General features: G+C 38.7%; 1 protein-coding gene across 1 annotated transcript in view; it reads right to left on the bottom strand.

Annotated features, from left to right (window-relative positions):
• NOX3 (NADPH oxidase 3) overlaps positions 1–13,181 on the bottom strand; it is a gene marked incomplete at both ends in the record, with an annotated part of 72,641 nt that extends 59,460 nt beyond the window's left edge. The window contains one exon of the mRNA XM_079149245.1: positions 13,131–13,181. Coding sequence (XP_079005371.1) covers positions 13,131–13,181 — 51 coding nt within the window. The remainder of the gene's footprint in view (positions 1–13,130) is intronic.
• Between the last annotated feature and the right edge of the window lie 5,822 nt (positions 13,182–19,003).

Genomic DNA, 19,003 nt, shown 5'->3' with positions numbered 1-19,003 from the left:
AAAGGCAAATGAACATCTATTGAAATGCTCTGTTTTCATGATCCGTTTGGACAAGCTGGAAAGTTCCATCCTTTTGGAACTTTACAAGCAAGTTTGCCAAACTGTGGGACTTTTTGATCAGAGTTCAGAAAAGAACAGGAAAGTCAAACAAAGGTTTCGTGTTTTTTTTTAAATAAAACCATCAGATATGAACATCTGAGCTGGGGGAGGAGCGCACGTCTGTCCTCAAGGACGTGGACATAGGGCAGCAGGTGTCGAGGGGTTGCGCTTCCAGGATGAAGTCGGTTGTCATCTCCTGTAAAATTAATTATTTTTCTACCCACTGTTAATATGTGCATTGTAAGTATTTTAAGGATTCATTTTGTTGACAAAAGGCCATTAGGAAGCTGAATCAAAACAATACAAATATTTTAAAAATGGAAAAGAGGCACATAGCCATCATCATCCAATGACCCAGGATGGGTACACACAAAAAGACACAGCAATAATTTTTAGCAATGATTTGCAGAGTTCCATATTTTGAATTAAATATCCCTAGAATAATGATTCCCAAGAGATGAGTGAATCCTCAGGTTCATTTAGTACTGTTTTCTCATTTTGGAGAGAAAACAGAGACCAGGGAAGTTAAGGAACAAGGTTAAGGTCATACTTCTGGTTAGTGGAGAAATGGGACAAGCTGGGTGGTCGGTTTCATTGATCGTTTTGTTCCAGTACACCTCCACTTTCCTATCTTTGCTGTATACAGAGGACAGAGAAGAAGGAATCACTCAGGAGCCGGATCCTAGGCAGTGGAACCTGGGAAGTGCTAATAGGAGGCTCTTTTCACTTTCCAAAAGTCTGGAAAACGGGCTGATTCTCAGAGAACATTTCAGGGGCCAGGCATCTCCTATGCTGGGATGCTTGACCCTCACAGACTTACAGGGAAGGTATGATAAGCATTGCTTTATAGAGGAGAATGTGAAGATTCAAAGAGGCTGAAGAACTCTCCTAAGATGAGGAAGAAAGAGCTTAGTTGCAAGCCCTTCGTACCCAAAGCCCAGTCCTGTGGTCTGCCTGCCTGGCCATGTCACTTCTGAGTCCCAAGCACAGATGCTTGATGACAACGACTGATGACAACTTCCCTTATCTGCATGAATGCTTCTGTTTTGATTGGCATCCAGAGCTACAGGCATTTTATGGTGGCCTGGCTGATTAACTTGAATCAATAAAGAAAAAAAATGTTATTCAGAATGACTGGAGTCATTAAGCTGTGTTTTCAGTCCCATGGAAAGAGAGGATCAGTCATCGGCACTACTCTGCTCTCCCTCACTGACAGCACAGCATTTGAGAGCGTGTACTTTTAATATCAAATATTTAAACGTTGTGCTTAAAATGTGAATTTTCCCAAGTGAAGAACATGATTTCATAGGACAATGGCCTGAAGAATTGCCTTGCTCCCGCTGTGTAATTTAAAAGTAAAATTTATTGTCCCCACTCCCATATTTTAACAATTCTTTTCAGTCAAGAAGAAATAAAGTAATTGCTCAAGACCCATATTAGAGTGTTTAGAAAATGAGTTTTTTGTTGTTGTTGTTTGTTCTTTTTTTTTTTTTTTTTTTTTTTTTTGCAGCACTAGGGATTGAACTCAGAGCCTCAGAGCCTCATGCATGCTTGGCAAGCACTCTACCACCGAGCTGCATCTCCAAGCTCTTGCTCTTCAGTGAGAGCAGAGAGCACTTCAGACGTATGTTGAGAATCAGGCATGTCGGTCTAGAGTTGCTTGCGATGCTTGTGATGCCTGGTTCCTCTTCCCACTCCCTCTCCATCTGGTGTCAGCCCTCCCAGCCTCTGTAAGTTTCACTGGAACTGGCAGGTGCTACAAAGTGACATGCCCTAACTGTAGTCCTCAGTTTTTCAGTTCAAAGTCTGTTCTAGGAGGCCGTGGCCTCTGGGTTCCACAGGTGAGGTATCATGGCTGTACATCATTTGATTAATGGATATTGGTTGTGATGAAAACAAGTTTGGAATCTGTAGGGCAGATCAGGTAAGACTTGATACTGCTGTCTAGACTCTGAATTCTGCTGGACAGCAGGCTGAAGGCTCAGGAAGGATTTCTACCTTGCTGTCTCGAGGAAAATTCCTTCTACTTGGAAAACCTCAGTCTTTGCTTGTAAGGCCCTAAAACTGATTGGGTAAGACTCACCCACATATAAGAGTAACCTGTTTTGCTGAAAGTCTACTGATGGATATGTCAATCATCTCTTAAAAAATACCTTTAAGACAACATCTATATTGTGGTTGATTGGACAGTTGGGAACCATAGCTTAGTCAAGTGGACATGTAAAATGAACAATCCCCTGCCTCATAAATTCAACCCTTTTTTTATGATCAGTTCAAATATGACCTCCTCTGTAAGATGACTTCCCTTGAAATAATTTGTCTGGTGTGGAAGGCTTTAAAAAGGGGGTGTGGTAGCTCAAGGAACAGCAGTGCCACCAGGGGGCAACAGCTTGCTCAGCTTGGGGATTAAAGAGGAAACACATTGCAATGATTTATAATTTAATCAGGAAGAAAAAGATAGGAAGGTCTTCCAGGTAGGGTGTGTTAGATAGCTTTTTGTCACTGTGACAAAATACCTGAGGAAAACAATGTAAAGGAGGAAAGATTTATTTTGTCTCACAGTTTCAGAGGTTTCCATAGTCACTTGGCCCCATCACTGTGGGCTTGTGGGAAGGCAGAATATTATGGCAGGGAAGGTATGGTGGAGCAAAGCTGCTCACCTCATGGCAGCCAGGAAGGAAGGAGAGAAACAGAAAGGAAGAGACCAGGGACAAGATACAGTCACCAAGGGTACTCCCAAGGACCCACTCCCTACAACTAGCTCCCAACTCGCAAAGTTTCCACTACCTCTCAATAGTCCATTCACACTATGAAGCCATTAGTGGATTAATCTGCAGATGAGGTTGGAACCTCAGGAGCCAATCTTTCCCAAAGCCCCACTCTGATCATTGTTGTATCTCAGAACAAGTCTCCAACACAGGAGCCTTTGGAAACATTCCAGATTCAACCACAAAGCAGGAGAACAGCAGTTGCCAAAGCAGTCACAACACCACAGGGGGTGTGAGGGAATAGCAGGCAGATAAGAAGAGGTCAAAGGTGAAGACCAGACAGGTGAGGGTGGATCTAGAGAGATCGCCAGGGCCAGATCACGAGTTTCCTAGGTCTCTTGCAATGAATTACCACAAAGTTGGCAGCTTCAAACAGCAGATTTTATTCTCTTACAGTTCTGGAGATCAGAAATCTAAAACCAAGGTGTTGGCAGTGTTGCTTCTCTCCAGAGGCCCTCAGGGAGAATCCCTTCCATGCCTCTCATGAAGTTTCTGGTGATCGTTGGCAATCCTTGACCTTCCTTGGTGTGCTCATCGGCTTTCTGTCACTGTAACAAAACACCTGAAACAATCAAGTTAAGAGAATGAAAGGTTTATGTTGGCTCATGGTCTCAGAGGTTTCCATCCATGGTTACTTGACCATGTTGCTTTGGGCCTGTGGCAGCACAGAACATCATGGTGGGAGCATGTGGCAGAGGAGCTCTGTTCACCTCACATGGATGGGAAGAAGAGAGAGAGGAGGAGAGCAGAGGTAGTGAATGAGAGAACACGGTCTGCTTTCTGACTTTCCTTTCAAGGGCATGCTCCCAAGGACCTAACTTTCTTTCCCTGGGCTCCACCTCCTAAAAGTTCCAGCATGTCTCAACAGTGCTGTAGGCTGATGACTAAGCCTTTAGTATCATGGCCTTTGGGGAGATTTAAGATCCAACCAATAATGAATGGCTTGGGGCAGCATAATTCAGTCTCCACCTTCGTTCTGACCTGGTCTGCATCTCTCTGGGTGCTTCTGTGTCTTCTCCCCTTCTGTCTTTTTAACATCGCTTCCCAGGTATAAGACTGCCCTCTTCCAGGATACGTCTTCTTGACACACCTCGATGACGTATCAAGGATCCTTATTCCAAATAGGGCCCTGTTCTGAGATCCCCAGGGGACACATCTTTGGCGGCTACCACTCAACCCACCACTGTCTTGTGGGTAAACTAATAAATCCGGCTCTGGGCCTGTGTTCAGAGACCACAAACTCATTCCCCAGCAGCCACTGTCCCTCAGGCAAGGGGGCTCTGGGGCACCTGCTGCAAACTGACAGATTGTACAGATGATTTCCTCTAAAAGGGGCAGTTTCTGCTCAGTTCCAGGGGTGTGGAGCCACATCATTATTTTTAATTTTTAAAGAAAAGTCAGATTTCTATAATTTTATAAGATAGCATGACTTTTACATTTCAAAACATTTAAATTAAAACAAATACAAGTCCAATATAAGGTATGAGCCCAGAAAACACATCTGTTAACTGGAAATGTTCCATGCCCCTCAGTTTGGGATTGTCACTGTAGGAAATGGTAAGCACTGTGAAACCATGAAACACAGAGGTTTCACACTTCTTTTGCATGAAGATGATCTAGAGGTCAGGGTGGAGGATAAACTGGAAGGAGTGAATCTGGAAGCTGGAAGGCAAAGTAGGAAGTCATTGCAATAGACCAAGTTAGCTCAAGGAGTGGAAATACCTAACTTGTTGCTGAGCCCCTTGTGAACACTAACTATAAACGTGAATTAAGGGACATTTAGAAAATCTACAACATGAAATAATACAACTTAAGGAGGCAAAAATTTTTCTTATGAAACTATTTCAAATATCAAAGAGTTCTTTTTTTCTCTTTCAAGAACTAAATCTATCAACTATCACTCTGCTTTCATTTTCAAATGAAAAATATAATCATATACATAACTAATTAAATTAATATAGCTTATTATGACAAAAATAATTTCTTTTAACTTTGTGGACAGCACCACATTTTATATTAAGCTGCTAATACTCATAACTATATGATTTTGAAATCAGCCAAGCTTGAAAATTATTGTCTCTGACATTCCCAATGATCAAAGCAACCCCAATTAGAATATTATATTAACCAAGCTGAAAAATAGTATTACAATTTCTAACCTTTCTGAACTGTAATTAGTCATCTAACTATGTATCCAAATTTATTTGATATATTTGCATAGTTAATTAATTATGACTTATTTAAAAGTATTTCATTTGTAAAACTTTGCTCAGCCTGGAAATCAAATTGCCAAGGTATAAATTTATTTTTAAATGTCTTCTTTAAATTGTGTTAAGATGCATTTAAGAAATTGAAAAGATACAATTCTTCCTCTTCCTAAAATGTAGACTTTTAAGAAGAGATGAGGGCTAAGTTTGAGGAATCTGGTAATTTAAATACCAAGACACATGAAAAGCTTCAAAATCTCTTTCAGAACAAATGACCAAATAATGAACTGATGATAAGATAGTGCTCCTGAAAAGTGCTTGTTACACACCCAGAGACAAGCTTTCAAACTTAAGGGATAAATGGTTTAAAGGGTGCATTTATGCATCAAAGTCAAATTAGCAATAAAGCATTCCCATTGGGTACTAAAAGCTTAGGGCATCGTGCCCAAGGTCAGAATCTGATAGAACCAAGAATAAATGTTTAAAAATTCCTTGAAATGACTACCAGAAATTAACTGCATGCAAATTTACCTGAACTCCATTTCCAGGTAAGAAATTTGATCAATCACTGGTTCAGATGTTTTACAATTACCAAAATATCTGGATGAGGAAGCTTCTGGGTTCCTCATACCTTTTCTGCTCTGTGTGAACATATCTGGAAGTTTGCTTTTGGAGGCTCCTGATTGTGACCGTCACCTTATTAGGTATAGGGAACAACCCTACTACTTAAAACACACAGAAATGCCAGTTAAAATAACTCTAATACTAAGAAATGCATATGCAGTTTTATGACTCAGGTGGAAAATTTCAGGTACCTACATGAAGAAACCCCAATAGTGGTGGTCAGTGGGCGTCCCAGGCTGAAATTCACCTCAGGACCTGCAAGTTATAGATAACCCCGGCATACCCAAGAAGGAGGACCAGGTTTCCTGCCTGTAAATGTGTGTTTTCTGTTGCTGATACTATGATCCACAGACAGGGTAAGTTTTAATGAAAAAAGGTTTATTTGGGCCCACAGCTCTGGAGGTCCAGGGTCAAGAGGGTGCATTTGGTGATGGCTTTCTTGCTGGCAAAGAGCCAGAGAGCATCACGTGTGAGAGTTGTATGTGTGTCTTCTGGTCTTCCTTGTAAATCACTGGATTCAATTGTGAAGGCTCCACCCTAATGCCTTTATTGAATCCCAATCATCTCCCAGGTGGCCCCCACCTCTGACCACCTTTTCTTCTTCCCCAGTACTGGGGATTAAACTCAGCAGTGCTCAACCACTGAGCTATACCCCCCAGCCCTTGTTATTTTACTTAATTTTTACATTGGGAACATGGTCTTGCTAAATTGCCAAGCTTGCCCTTGAACATGCCATGCTCCTGCCTCAGCCTCTGGAGTAGCTGGGGTTGCAGGCATGTGCCACTCACACAGCAGTTTCTGCCCTCTTCACATATCCCAATGGTGATCAAATTTCAACACCTGAAGCCTCGGAGGATACACCTGAACCACATCGGAACTACAGCACTGCCTAATGGAGAAGGGTGTAAGATCCCTGCCCTGTGTTAATCGAAAAGGGGGAATGTGAAGCCTGAGCGAGGGGAGCATTCCTTACCCTGGGAGAAAACAGAATCGCCTGGAGTCGGAACTCTAAATTATACTACACGTTGAAGACACACAGAGCCAGAACTTAATGTGAAAATGTTTCAGAACCAGTGCAGCTTCTGAGGTCCTTACTGGGGTCTCTGGTGAACATGCCGTAGAAGGCAGGACTCTAATAATGGGTCTCTCTCCAAACTGAAAGGTGACCTGACATATAGATATTTTATACATACAAGGTTTGGCCCAAAGGAAGACCATCCATAGACAGTAAGTTGGATATTTGTCATCTAAATGATTGGGAAAACTAGCACAATAATAACATACAGAGGAATTATTCCAAGTTATTTTTGAGAATGTGATTGGCTGACAGTTTGTGGTGTTATCTTTGTAGGATGAAGATATTAATATGATTCTGAATGTTGCGTGTATCGAAGGATAAAGACAATGGGTATTTATCCTGCTGCCACTGAGATCCAAGGTTTTATGTGTGGGAACAAAAGGAAACCCATGTGAGATGGACAAGGTGAGGTGGCAACTCTATAATCATAGATGCGAATTAGAATCATCAGTAGAAGGTCGTGACACATTTCATCCAAGATATTTTCATGTTATGTTCACTGGAAAGGTCTAGAGAAAAAAGAAGAGCAGCCAGTGTCAATGGGCAGTGAGCATCCTTGTGGTTTCCAAATGCCATTCATCAATAAAACCGTGAGTCCATGGAGAAGGGGCCAAGTCTAGGTTTTGCTGAGCAGGAAATTGATAAGGGCCTGGAATAGCTAGTCATAGCAGAAACCCAGGAAGCTATTAGAGACTCCAACTAACATGTCAAGGAGACTTCGGGGCCCCAGTGGAAAAGTTCCTGCTGGTCAGGGATGAGATAATGTGAGGATCAATAAAAGTCATGACATATCAAATATGTATAAGTGTGTGCATTCATAAAACGACTAAACAGGAAGCACTTCAGCTGTCACATTCGGAAGCCATTGAGCTACCAACTTAATATTTTGAAAACGGACAGATGAGAACAATCAAATATTTTTACTTTTTATCTTGTTGTTCTGTTTAAACTGTACCTAAGGTAAATCAAATCATTGATGAAGGGAATTTTTTTCTTTTTATGACTGTGGTTTTTAGACTTGTGATGGCAAAAGGAATAATAAAAGTTCAAAATGATCACTTTGCAGTCCCTAATTCTAACTATAACCCAACTTGAGTGGATTTATCAGTACTGATTGCAAACATCACAAAAAGAAATTTGACCAGATATTGTTGACATTTTTTGGTTCATAATATTGTGGTTCAAAATAATGAAATTATTTGATCGGGTGCCAACCTACTCATTTTCTTCAAATAAGACACAACTGCTCAAAAATTGGAGAAAAGCTACAGATGAGAGAATTAAGAGATATTAATAATTTTGATGTATGGATCTTAATAAGAACCTGACAGAATTATAAAAAGTTCTGAGATAGTAGGGAAAATTGGCCATATTTATTTTTTTATCTCTTAAGGAAGGACAACATAAATGTAGTTATTTTTTCAGAGTCCTCATCCTTTAGAGATATATACTGAAATGCATATGGGTGCAATGATATAATGTCTGAATATTTTACTTCAAAATAATCAAGAGATAGGTGGAAGGAGGTGGATAGCAAATGAATAAAGATTAGCTTATAGTTTATTGCTTTTGAAACTGGGGAGTTCATAATATTTTCTTTCCTAGTACTTTCCATAATCAAAGCTTGTAGCAAAGGAAATAATAGAGATGAGAAAGGGAGTTCAAAACAAATATGTTTATAATACTAAGGTAGGTATGAAAGAAAGATAGTTTTTAAAACATAGAATGAAATAATAAAAGATAAGTCAAACAAAATAATTAAGATAAAACCAGAACAACTAACCCAACAATATAAATTATCTTTTAGCATCAGAGTATACTATCAGCAAGTGTACAAAATTTTGAAAAAGTATGTAAAATATGATTTTCAAGAAAATCAGACTAATTCAATGTACTCAAGGAAAATTAGAAGACTTGAGTAAACAGTAATGTTTAAAGAAATGAACTAACAATAAAAATTATATACTGCTTTTCCTAATACAGTGATTAGACAACAGGTCCAAGAGTGTTATTGACCCTTTAGAAGAGACCGCTATCTTATAAGAACAATTCCGTGCTCATATAATCTTGATGACTAAACTAGATAAAGGAATTTGAAAAAGAACATAGACAATTTTGTTTTAAAACTTGAAGAAAACTTTCTTAGAAAACTTTTATAACTGAGAAAACTGATCAAAGTGAGCATAAGGCCGTGTAGGAAATTGTTAGAGGCACCTAGTGTTTATTTGAAAAACAAAAGATTTTTTTTAAGATGAGAAAAATATCTAAGTATTATTACATTATCAAATTCAGATCAAAATCCACATGATTATAACAACAGATGGAGAAAATTACTGTATAAGACAAGTACTTCTTGTATACTTGTGTATAATAAAAATTTAACAAACTGAGAATGGAAGGTTCAGACTGTAAGCTGGGGAGCCTCAAACATAAAGTTATGTTAAGCATCATACAAAACAATAAAACTTAGCATTCCCATTAAAGGACCGCATGAAGCAAGGATGTTCATTGTAATAATCTAATCTTGGTCTTACAGCCTAACTAGACAAATATGACAAGAAATCGAACTGCAATATTTAGAATTATAGTCTGTAAATGATCATCTATCTACATGATCCAAGAGGATCAACTGTTAAGCTATTGTAACTATTAAAAGATTTTAGGAAAGTGTCTACATAAAAGAATAATGTACACACATTGATACCTTTCCTATTTCTAAAATATAATTAATTAATAAATCCCATTTGCAAAGGAAACAAAATTTATGAGATACCCAGGAAAAATTTAATAAAAGACATGTCAGAATCTTATGGAGAAATTTGGAAAACTTTGTTGAAGAATATTGATGTAGACTTATTATTCAAGAGATATACCATTTTCATGAAGGGGAAGACTTGCAATCCTAAAAATGTCAGTTTTCCTCCAAATCAGTCTTAAAATTCAGTAAAATTACATTCAGAATCCCAACACTTTTGGAATTTGAGAAACAGATTAAAAAATTAGTATGGAAAAGTAAAAAGGTAAAAAATTTCTACGACATTTCCAAAATCAGAATTAAACAAAACAAAAAAGATAGATAAGCAATTAAGGGATAATTGCCCTATCAGGTAGTAAGACAATAGAAGGCTTAGTATCTCACACACACACACAAGTTAATATGAAATTATGAGGTTTGGGGTAATAATACATTGTGAATGGGGCAGAATGCAACATTCCATCATGGAAGCAGATTCATCTGATGGGAGGACTTACTTAGAAGAGGGACTGCTGGATCTATGAAAAGCTCCTAAGGGGCTTTCAGTACGGGGAAAAAATATAATTAGGTCCCTTTCTCACACCATATAGGAGTCAATTCTTTGGAGATTAAAGGCCTAAAGGCAAAACACAAACTTTTATTGAATGTTAGGACAGCAGGTCAAGTTATATCTGGTAATAGAAAAGGATGTCTTGAGCAAGGTACAGAAAGCAGAATTCTAACAGAGATTTATAAATTGGACCACATTGAAATTAAAGTTCTAATATAGATAACAGCACAATAGGCAGTTAAAATAATGTGAAAACTGAGAGAAAATGTTGTAACATATATAACTGATGTAGGATTAATATCTGTCACATGAGGAATACATAAGGGCATTCTAGAACTCCATAGAAAGATGCAAAAAGTCCTCTAGAAAAGTAGACAAATGAAACCAGGTACCTTAAGAAGAAGCTACACATTGGTCAGCACATGGATAAAAGGAAAATTAACTTTATTAATAACCATAAAAATATAAATTGAAGGGGGAAAGGCATCCTTTCTTACTCATTTGGCAAAATTAAAATGGTAGTCTAGCTGAGTGTGGTAGCACATACCTGTAATCCCTGCAGCTCAGGAGGTTGAGGCAGAAGGATTATGTGTTCAAATCCAGTCTCAGCAACTTGGTGAGACCCTGTCTCAACAACAACAACAACAACAACAAAAAAATAAAATAAAATAGAGATAGAAAGAGAGAGAGGGAGGGCAAGGGAGGGGGACTGGGTATGTGGCTCAGTTGTGAAGTGCCCCTGGGTTCAATCCCCATTACCAAAAAAAAAAAAAAAAAAAAAAAAAAAAAAAAAAAAGGCAGGCTATATTGGGTTGGCAGGGAAAAGGAACTTTGCAACCTGCTGGCAGGAGTGTGAATTGCAGCCACTTGGGGAAGCCATTGGTTTGTCCTACCATCTGACAGTTCTGCTAGGTACTTGCCTTAAGAAACCTCTCAACTCCTGCATCCAAGGAGTTATGGACAAGAAGTTTATGGCAGCTTTTATGAAAGATGAATTTTAAACCACCCCATGTCCACGAATAAGAGAAAGTGTAAAAGGCACTTCATTCTGAGCTGTGTTCATTCTTGAAATGGTCAGTATTATCTTCATGATTGCTAATCAGATTCATTTCTTGTCCTGTGTTTTGCCATTGATTTGATGGGCATATGTGTCTTACTTACTTCACCAGTGATTTTTTTTTATGATTGTATTTTGATATGTTCTTATGAATCCTTAAATAGGAAAATATCAATCAGAAATTTTAAATAAGTCCCTGATTTTGATAAACATAATTATGATATCTCTAATTAGTAATCCATGGCTCAGTAGAAAGAAGAAATTCATGGGGTGGATGGAGGAGGATATGATTGGAGATGAATTTGGGATGGAGATTCTGGGAGAAGCTGGGGACTCTGAAGGACAAGTAAGAATTGGTTTGAAAGTCTCAGGCAGCAGCCTTTCAATACCAAGTTCTGGGCAAGGTTTTTAATTTTCTATTTGAAAGAAAAAAGTCGTTGAGCAAATATCTTATGAAAGGCCATGTTATCACCATTAAAACCATTTTTAAAGCACATATAGCTTTTTAAATAGGGTCCTGTTGTTGACTTTTGGGTATGAATCCTCCAAGACTATTTTCTTCCTTTATGATTACATGTTAATTAAATATTCTGATTACATTACATTGTGATTACATATTCCCTTGCTCCAGTCTTTCCAAAGGCAGCATTTTAGACAATCTTGAAGTAGTCTTTCATAAATTATCACTTAATAAAAGAAAAGAAGCGTAGCCAATTATAATTAAGTGTTCAAGAGCTAACAATTTTTTTTTCTTCTCAAAAATAAGTTCTCGGAAATTTGTGCAGCCTTGTATTCTGAGAGGCTAAAAAAGCCCTATAGCAACTGAAAAACGACATTGTTAAATAAATGAGGTGCAAAATTTGATTTACCTTAATATTGTTACAGTCTGGTGGGGAAAATCCACATATTCTTCATCCTGTCACTTACAAATTAAAAAAGTATCCATTGTTTATTTCAACCCTATGAGGCTGTGGCTCTCAACATTTGCACAGATGCCGCGATGGATCCCAGTTTTGCAATGTGAAGATGCTGCAGGGATTTGTCCCATGCATGCACGTACATGCTGACATATTTATGTCTACTCCTTGAGGGCAGGCATGATTTTTGCATGTGTGCACATGTGTGTGTGTGTGCACAGGTGTGAGTGTACCCACACATGCAAAGAACCAGTGAAATGAATTCCAGTTACAATTTAGGGCAGGTGTCATACTCTTTTGCTCATCTGTCCTGAATAATTAAAAAAACTTTCACTTAACTGCAAGTTTGGAACTCTTTATCATGCGGCTAATTTAGGAGAAAAATTTAAACTTTTGGTAATTGCTCTACTAAATCATTATTTAGGTTTATGTCATTGTATCCATTCAGTTTTGGGTCACTTAGGAAGGTAGGCTAGAAGTGCCATTCGGGTTCAGAGTTAGTTTAAGCAAAATTAATTATCTGTCTAGTGGTTTATCTGGATTATGATGGATCCACAAATTAAAATTTTGCAGTATATAGTCAAATACATGATGTAAGGATAACTGGAAATCTACAAGATGGTGCTTCTGAATATAAGTGACAATAGGTTAGGTGTTTTCTTTTGTTGTTGTTGTTACGTGGGTTTGAACCCAGGGGCACTTAACCACTGAGCCACATCTCCAGCCCTTTTTTGTATTTTATTTAGAGACAGGGTCTCACTGGGTTGCTTAGGGCCTTGCTAAGTCACTGAGGCTGGCATTGAATTCTTGATCCTCCTGCCTCAGCCTCCTGAGCCACTGGGATTACAGGTGTGCATCACTCTGCCCCACTAGAGTTAGTTTTATGTTGTTATTTACTCTTAGATTTTTATCATCATTGGGTGTTTTCCTTTTGTTTGGGTAACCACAGGGGTTTATATCTGGTTATTCTGTGTTGCCAGCAGTGGTGCCTTTGTGGTGGGAGGCAGCAGAGTTAGACCAAGAATCAAGTGGAGTCAACAGCTTGGGTTCCCGTGGACCCTGTCCTTCCTCTTACCATCTGGCTACCCTTGGCTAAAGCATTGGCTTCTTGCATCTCAGCTTCCATCACTACACAAGGGGCTAATTATAATATTTACCTTTCAGGCTGACTGTGAGGCTGCACTGAGATGGTGTACGTTGATTCCTGGGCACAGGCCAGCACTCCACTGCTGAGCTACATCCCCGCCCGCCATTCTCCTTTCAAGCTGTCAGGTTTTCACCCCTGCCCTGGTGCACACCACTGGGGCTTTCTAAGTGCAGAATCTGTGTACCCATGTGGGGATCACACTCTCCTTTGTCTCCTCTTCCCCTGACTTTAATGGCAGCCTCATCTAGTTCCCGTTCAGTGCCTCCCAGTTGATCCTCCTCCGCTTCCTTTATGAACTCTTCTTCCTTGTCTATCTCTTAAGTGTTGGGGTCCCAAACGCTCATCATCCTTTGTCTTCTTGTGCTTTATGCTGTCTGCTAGCAGGATCAGCCATGCCTATTGGTTTACCGTATGCTGGTGGTCCCAAATCTCCATAGTCCTTCTTATGCTCCGGAGTTGGAGTTACCGAGCTTCTTGTTGTTGTGGTGGTTGTACCTCGAGAATACTTTCTATCATATAGTATGGGCTTATTTTTTAAATTAAATGAATCTACTAATGGGCCAATGGTCTACAAGGCCATCCAGACTAAGCAATATGGATTCTATCGTGCAGGCAATGAGAGATTGCTGGGAAACTTTGAAGTAGCAGACTGAGATGATCAGAGTTGCATTTGTGGAAAAATAACCATAGTCATAGTTGAGAAGATAGATAATATGGGAGAAAGACCATAAAAAAAAAAAAAAAAACAGAATAAAAATGTGGCAAGCTAATATCTATTCAGTTTGAAGGGAACTAGAATATGCTACCCCAAGATATTCTATTCCAGAATAAGGATTATTTGGAGTTGAAGATAATTGAGGAACAGAGACAAAAGAAAAGCTCTAAAAACATAAACATGTATGGAATTATATCTATTTTCCTCCTCCTTGTCTTATGTCAGTTTAATTCACATGGCTTCAGCAACTGAACCCAGGAAAGTAGGAAAAAAACCTTGTCTTACCTTATGAGGTCATACTGTTTGCCAGGCACCGAGGCATGTATTTTCCATCTTTTATCTTATTTAATGTACATTCTAGCCTGTGATAAAGGTTTTATTACCATGCCCACCTTGCTAATAGGAAACCTGAGGATTAGGGAGAGATTTAGTAATTCGTGTGAGGTCACAAAGCAAGTTAATGTTGGAGCACTACCCCAGGAGGAAGTTGTGAGGCCCTGAACTAAGGTTTGGATGGTAGAGATAGGACTCAGAAAAGTGATCAAATATTAAGGGAACTGAACATGGTAACAAGTTAGTGAGGTGGGTTGGGATGGTCGTTGGTGAGCTCTAGGTTGCCATCCTGGGCATACTTATCTGTTTTTGTAGCTTGATCAGCCCAAAGCTTTTCTCCATAAATTATATGCTCCAACATAGAACTCATCATTTTGTATAAATTTACATTTATGTTTTTGGACTTTTTGTTCCTGCCTCCCTCCACCTTAGTATGATTCTTTCTTCTAACTATTCAAATCATATAAATCATGTCAACATGTCAAGATCTGTATGTCAAGTGTTGTCTCTTCCATGAAAATTCTTATAATTTTAGTCGATACAGAATCTATGTCTTCAGATGTACCATCTACATCTAAAAATTCATGCCTGTGATCAGAAGTAACAGAAAATAGGGGTTAAATGCACAGACTTAGAGCTGCTAACACTGTTGGCTCAAGTTCCCAGCTGATGACCTGGGCCATCCCCTGGCCTGCCCATGCCCACCTCCTCCAGGTCATATTTGAGATCCTCACTCCCAAGGTGATGAGGAGGCAGGGCCTTTGGGGGGTGATGAGGTCATAGGGGTGAGGTCCTCATGTGTGGGATTTGGGCCCTTATGAAAGAAACGCCACAGGGCTCCCTCAGCCTTTCTGCCATGGGATATTAGAGGGAGAAGACATGTCCCCGAGGAAGTAGGCCCTTACCAGATATCGAGTCTGTTGGTGCCTTAGTTTTGGATTTCCCAGTCTCCAGAACTGTGAAAAATAGATTTAATAGATTTTTGTTATTTACAAGCTCCCTGATTCTACAGTATTTCATTACAGCATGCTGAATGAACTTAGTCAAGTTAATTAACCACTTTGAACCGAGATTTCTCAGCTGTAAAATGGGGGTTTCTGTAATGATGAATATAAAGTGTAGTGAGTACTGAAGAATGCATGTCAAATGCTCATCACCTTGACTGACACCCAGTGAGCACTTGTAAGTGCTGGGTAGCACTACTACCTTTATTCTGAAGCACCTCTGGTTTTCTCAGTGTCCTCATGGTGTTCTATCCCACACACATGAACTCTGTCTTCCCAGGAACACTGTAATTATCTCAAGGGCAAGGAAAGCATTCAGCTCATCTGGAAAATTGCTGAATACTCAGTAAGGACTGAAGGAGTGGATGATTGTATAACTTCTTTTGCTTTTCTTTCAATGGCAATAGTATCAGACCCATACTAAACACTTAATAAACACTACTTGGGTGTTTTGAAATTATTAAAAACCAGCAATGAGTTTGTTCTCATGCTTGACTAGCTTAATTGAATGGAACTCCAAGTATATTGCCACCAGATGAATTTTCTCTGAATTTCATAGCAGTAGAACATTGTACTGATGTCTTTTCTTGGTATCATTGATCACCTGTAACTATTGCTAAGGTGAAGTCTTTAATTTATCAGGAGGGTACAGAAGAATTCCTTCCTCCCTTCCACCCACCTTCCACCATCCTTTCCTCTCTCCCTCTTTTTCTTCCCCCGACATTTCACAAATGCAGATCACATGCCTATTGTGTGCCAGGCTCATACCGGCATTGAGAGCTAAAGAGGAACATGAAGATTCAATGAGGAATGAGATGCATTTACCACCTCAGGCGCTTATGATTTAGAGGCGGGCACAGACCCATAAATAGAGAATTATGCAGCAATATGATAGAAGAAAACATGGTGTTATGGGGCCAATTTGGGGACCACTAACTCCAGACTTACTGCAGCATTGCTGTCCTTGTAGATACGTTCAAGATATAATTCTCTTGGTTCACTAAATTAATGTGAAAAACACACCATTGTGACCTTCAATCTAGAAGATGTAGGTCAAAACTAGGCTGGAGCATCTCTTTTCCTTCTGACATTCTACATCTGATTTCACTGAAATATAGTACACAATTACTTGAAATGAGTGCCTATAAAAGTCCATAAAACTAAGTGACCTTTCAAGATATAGCAGAGGTAAAAGGTTACTGTCATCACTCTCTATGAATCACTTCATTATCAATACTTTAGGCTTTGAAGTAAAATAATGAGAAGTTTACTTAAAGCAGTGACATCAGATAATCAAGTCACTCTTTGATATTTCATATTGATATTTAAGAAATAGGACTCAAGAGTATACTTCTAGGTGCACAAATGATGATCCATTTTGGGTTGATCAGTCTTGCCTTTATAACTTAGTAAATGCTCATGTGTCGATACAAGTGCTTCTCCTCCTGTGGCATGTGATCATGGTGACATTTGTCACTCTGATATTAAAAAACATCGCACAAGGAGATAATGACAGAGGTTGCAAAGCAAAGATTGCAAAATGTATGGGAACATTTTTATTTATTTGTATGCTGTATTTCATTCTCTATCATATTTACTTTCTATTGAATGTTTTAACGTGTGCCATTAAGTAAAGGTCCCCACACATTCATAAATATATTCAGCATTGTTATTGCAGGAGAATGCCCATTAAGGTACCTGACTTATTAAAAATGAACAGCTACATATGTGCTTGTGCTGCCACCCATGTGACGAACTACAAACTTGGTGTCATTACAGTAACCATTTATGGGAAATGGAATAATTATGCTGTGGCTTTAAATTACAGGGGGTTCTCATTGAAACCATGGATTGTTTATATGGGTTTCAGTCATTAAGGATTTGTCAGGTTTTCCTTTCTGCTGTGAGCTGGCATTTAAATATGTGTAAATTCATTTACATAAGAAATTGAAAGCAATTGATTAAGGCGATTGGAACAAGAGCTTTCAAATCTCACAAAGTTGTTTTCTGCATAGTTGAAGATGAAACAGTCCTAAATCAAATTTTAGCAAGGCAGTCACAATAATTGTACCCGAAGTGACTGCAACAGGCAAAGGTCAGAAAATGACACCTTTAGAAAGACAATTTCTAATTTAGAGAAACTGTAAAACCATCAATAAAACCAAAACAACAAAAACAGGAAAAACAAACTGGTCAGTATTGTAAGTCATGGACAAAACAATTCAGGTTTTACCTAACTTCATTTAAAAAAAATATTAACATCAGATTTCCTTATGGTGATCCTGGGATTGTTCAAATTATCAAATCAAATAATTATGAAATTATCAAATAATTTCATGTATAGCAGTTCCATGCCTGTCCATGGCTTTGCTTCCCAAGGTTTTAATTGTGGTCAAGCCCAAAAATATAAAACAGAAAATTCCAGAAATGAATAATTTAAAAATACTACATTGTGTGTTAGTAGATATTACAATCTCATACCTTCCCACCGTATCCCACCCAGGACATAGTCATTGCTGTGTTCCGTGTATCCACTCTGTACACACTGTCTGTCTGCTAGTCATTTAGTAGTTTTCTTAGTTACTCTTTCAGTGTACCAGGTATGACAGTGCTTGTTTGGGTAGTCCTTATTTTACTCAGCAATGGTCCTAAAGCAGGAGAGCGGCGGTAAAAAGGAGGCACTGGATCATAAAACACGAAAGGAGAGGTTACTGTGGGTACTCTGTGGGAACACTGGAGGGCACAGAGGAAGGAACAGTGTGTGCAGGCTTTGCTGCTATCTCAGTTTCGGGCCTCACTGGGGAGTCCTGGAATGTATCTCCCACGGGTCAGGGGGAGTCCTGTGCACACTACTGCTTTGGTTTTCTGTGGTCACATAGACACGATGGAGTCTGGTGGGAAGAAGTCCAACATCTTAATCTTTTCCTCTGAATAGCTGTGCGTTAATCCACTCATCCCCTCGGATTGTCTGATGTAAAATAAATGTCCTAGACCAGATTATCTCTTCAGGTCCCTTCTCTCCCTGATGTTCTATAAGCGAGAAAATTGTTTGAATGTCAACCTAGATTTGCAGTCACAAAAAATCCCACGCCTGCTTAGGCTGTCTTGCATGGTGTAATGGCGTGTTTACACTGTCTGCTTCTCCTCATGTTGGCAACTCACTTACTGTAGAGGGATTGGGGAAAAACTGTCATATTAGAAATATTTAAAATTACAGTCTATTTAAAACAATTAAATAGTAGTTCTGTGTTTTGCTATTGTGTTTGCATTTAGAATAAAATAGCTATTTAATCTGTATAACAATTTGAAGCTAATGATGGTTAAATCACCTAATACTGCTTGATACCAATGCATATTAATCTGAAATTTAACTCCATTTATAAGAACCTCAGTCTCCAGGCACTTATATTAGATCTCTTCTAGAAAATGATTTAAAAACATTCTGACATCAAATCCTTCTTGACTTTGGAGACTGAATTTCAAAGTACAAGAATTTTTCATATTGGATCATAAATCTGCTCTATGGGAACTTCTTTTCTTTAGATTCTAGAGTTCATTTTATGCTCCCAACAACAATTATACTAATAAAAATGTCTAAGCAGGAGATAAGCAGAGGGAGAAACTACATTAGAAGCCAAAACAAGATTTTTTTTTTTTTTTTTTTTTTTTTTTTGTGCAGAGAGGAATAGACACCTCTTTGGCATTCACCATTATAAAACACAAGATTAATGCAGTTCTCAATAAGAAAG

Source organism: Sciurus vulgaris, assembly GCF_902686455.1.
Source record: "Sciurus vulgaris genome assembly, chromosome: 7".
NCBI lineage: Eukaryota > Metazoa > Chordata > Mammalia > Rodentia > Sciuridae > Sciurus > Sciurus vulgaris.
This window is presented reverse-complemented; position numbering and strand designations above follow the sequence as displayed.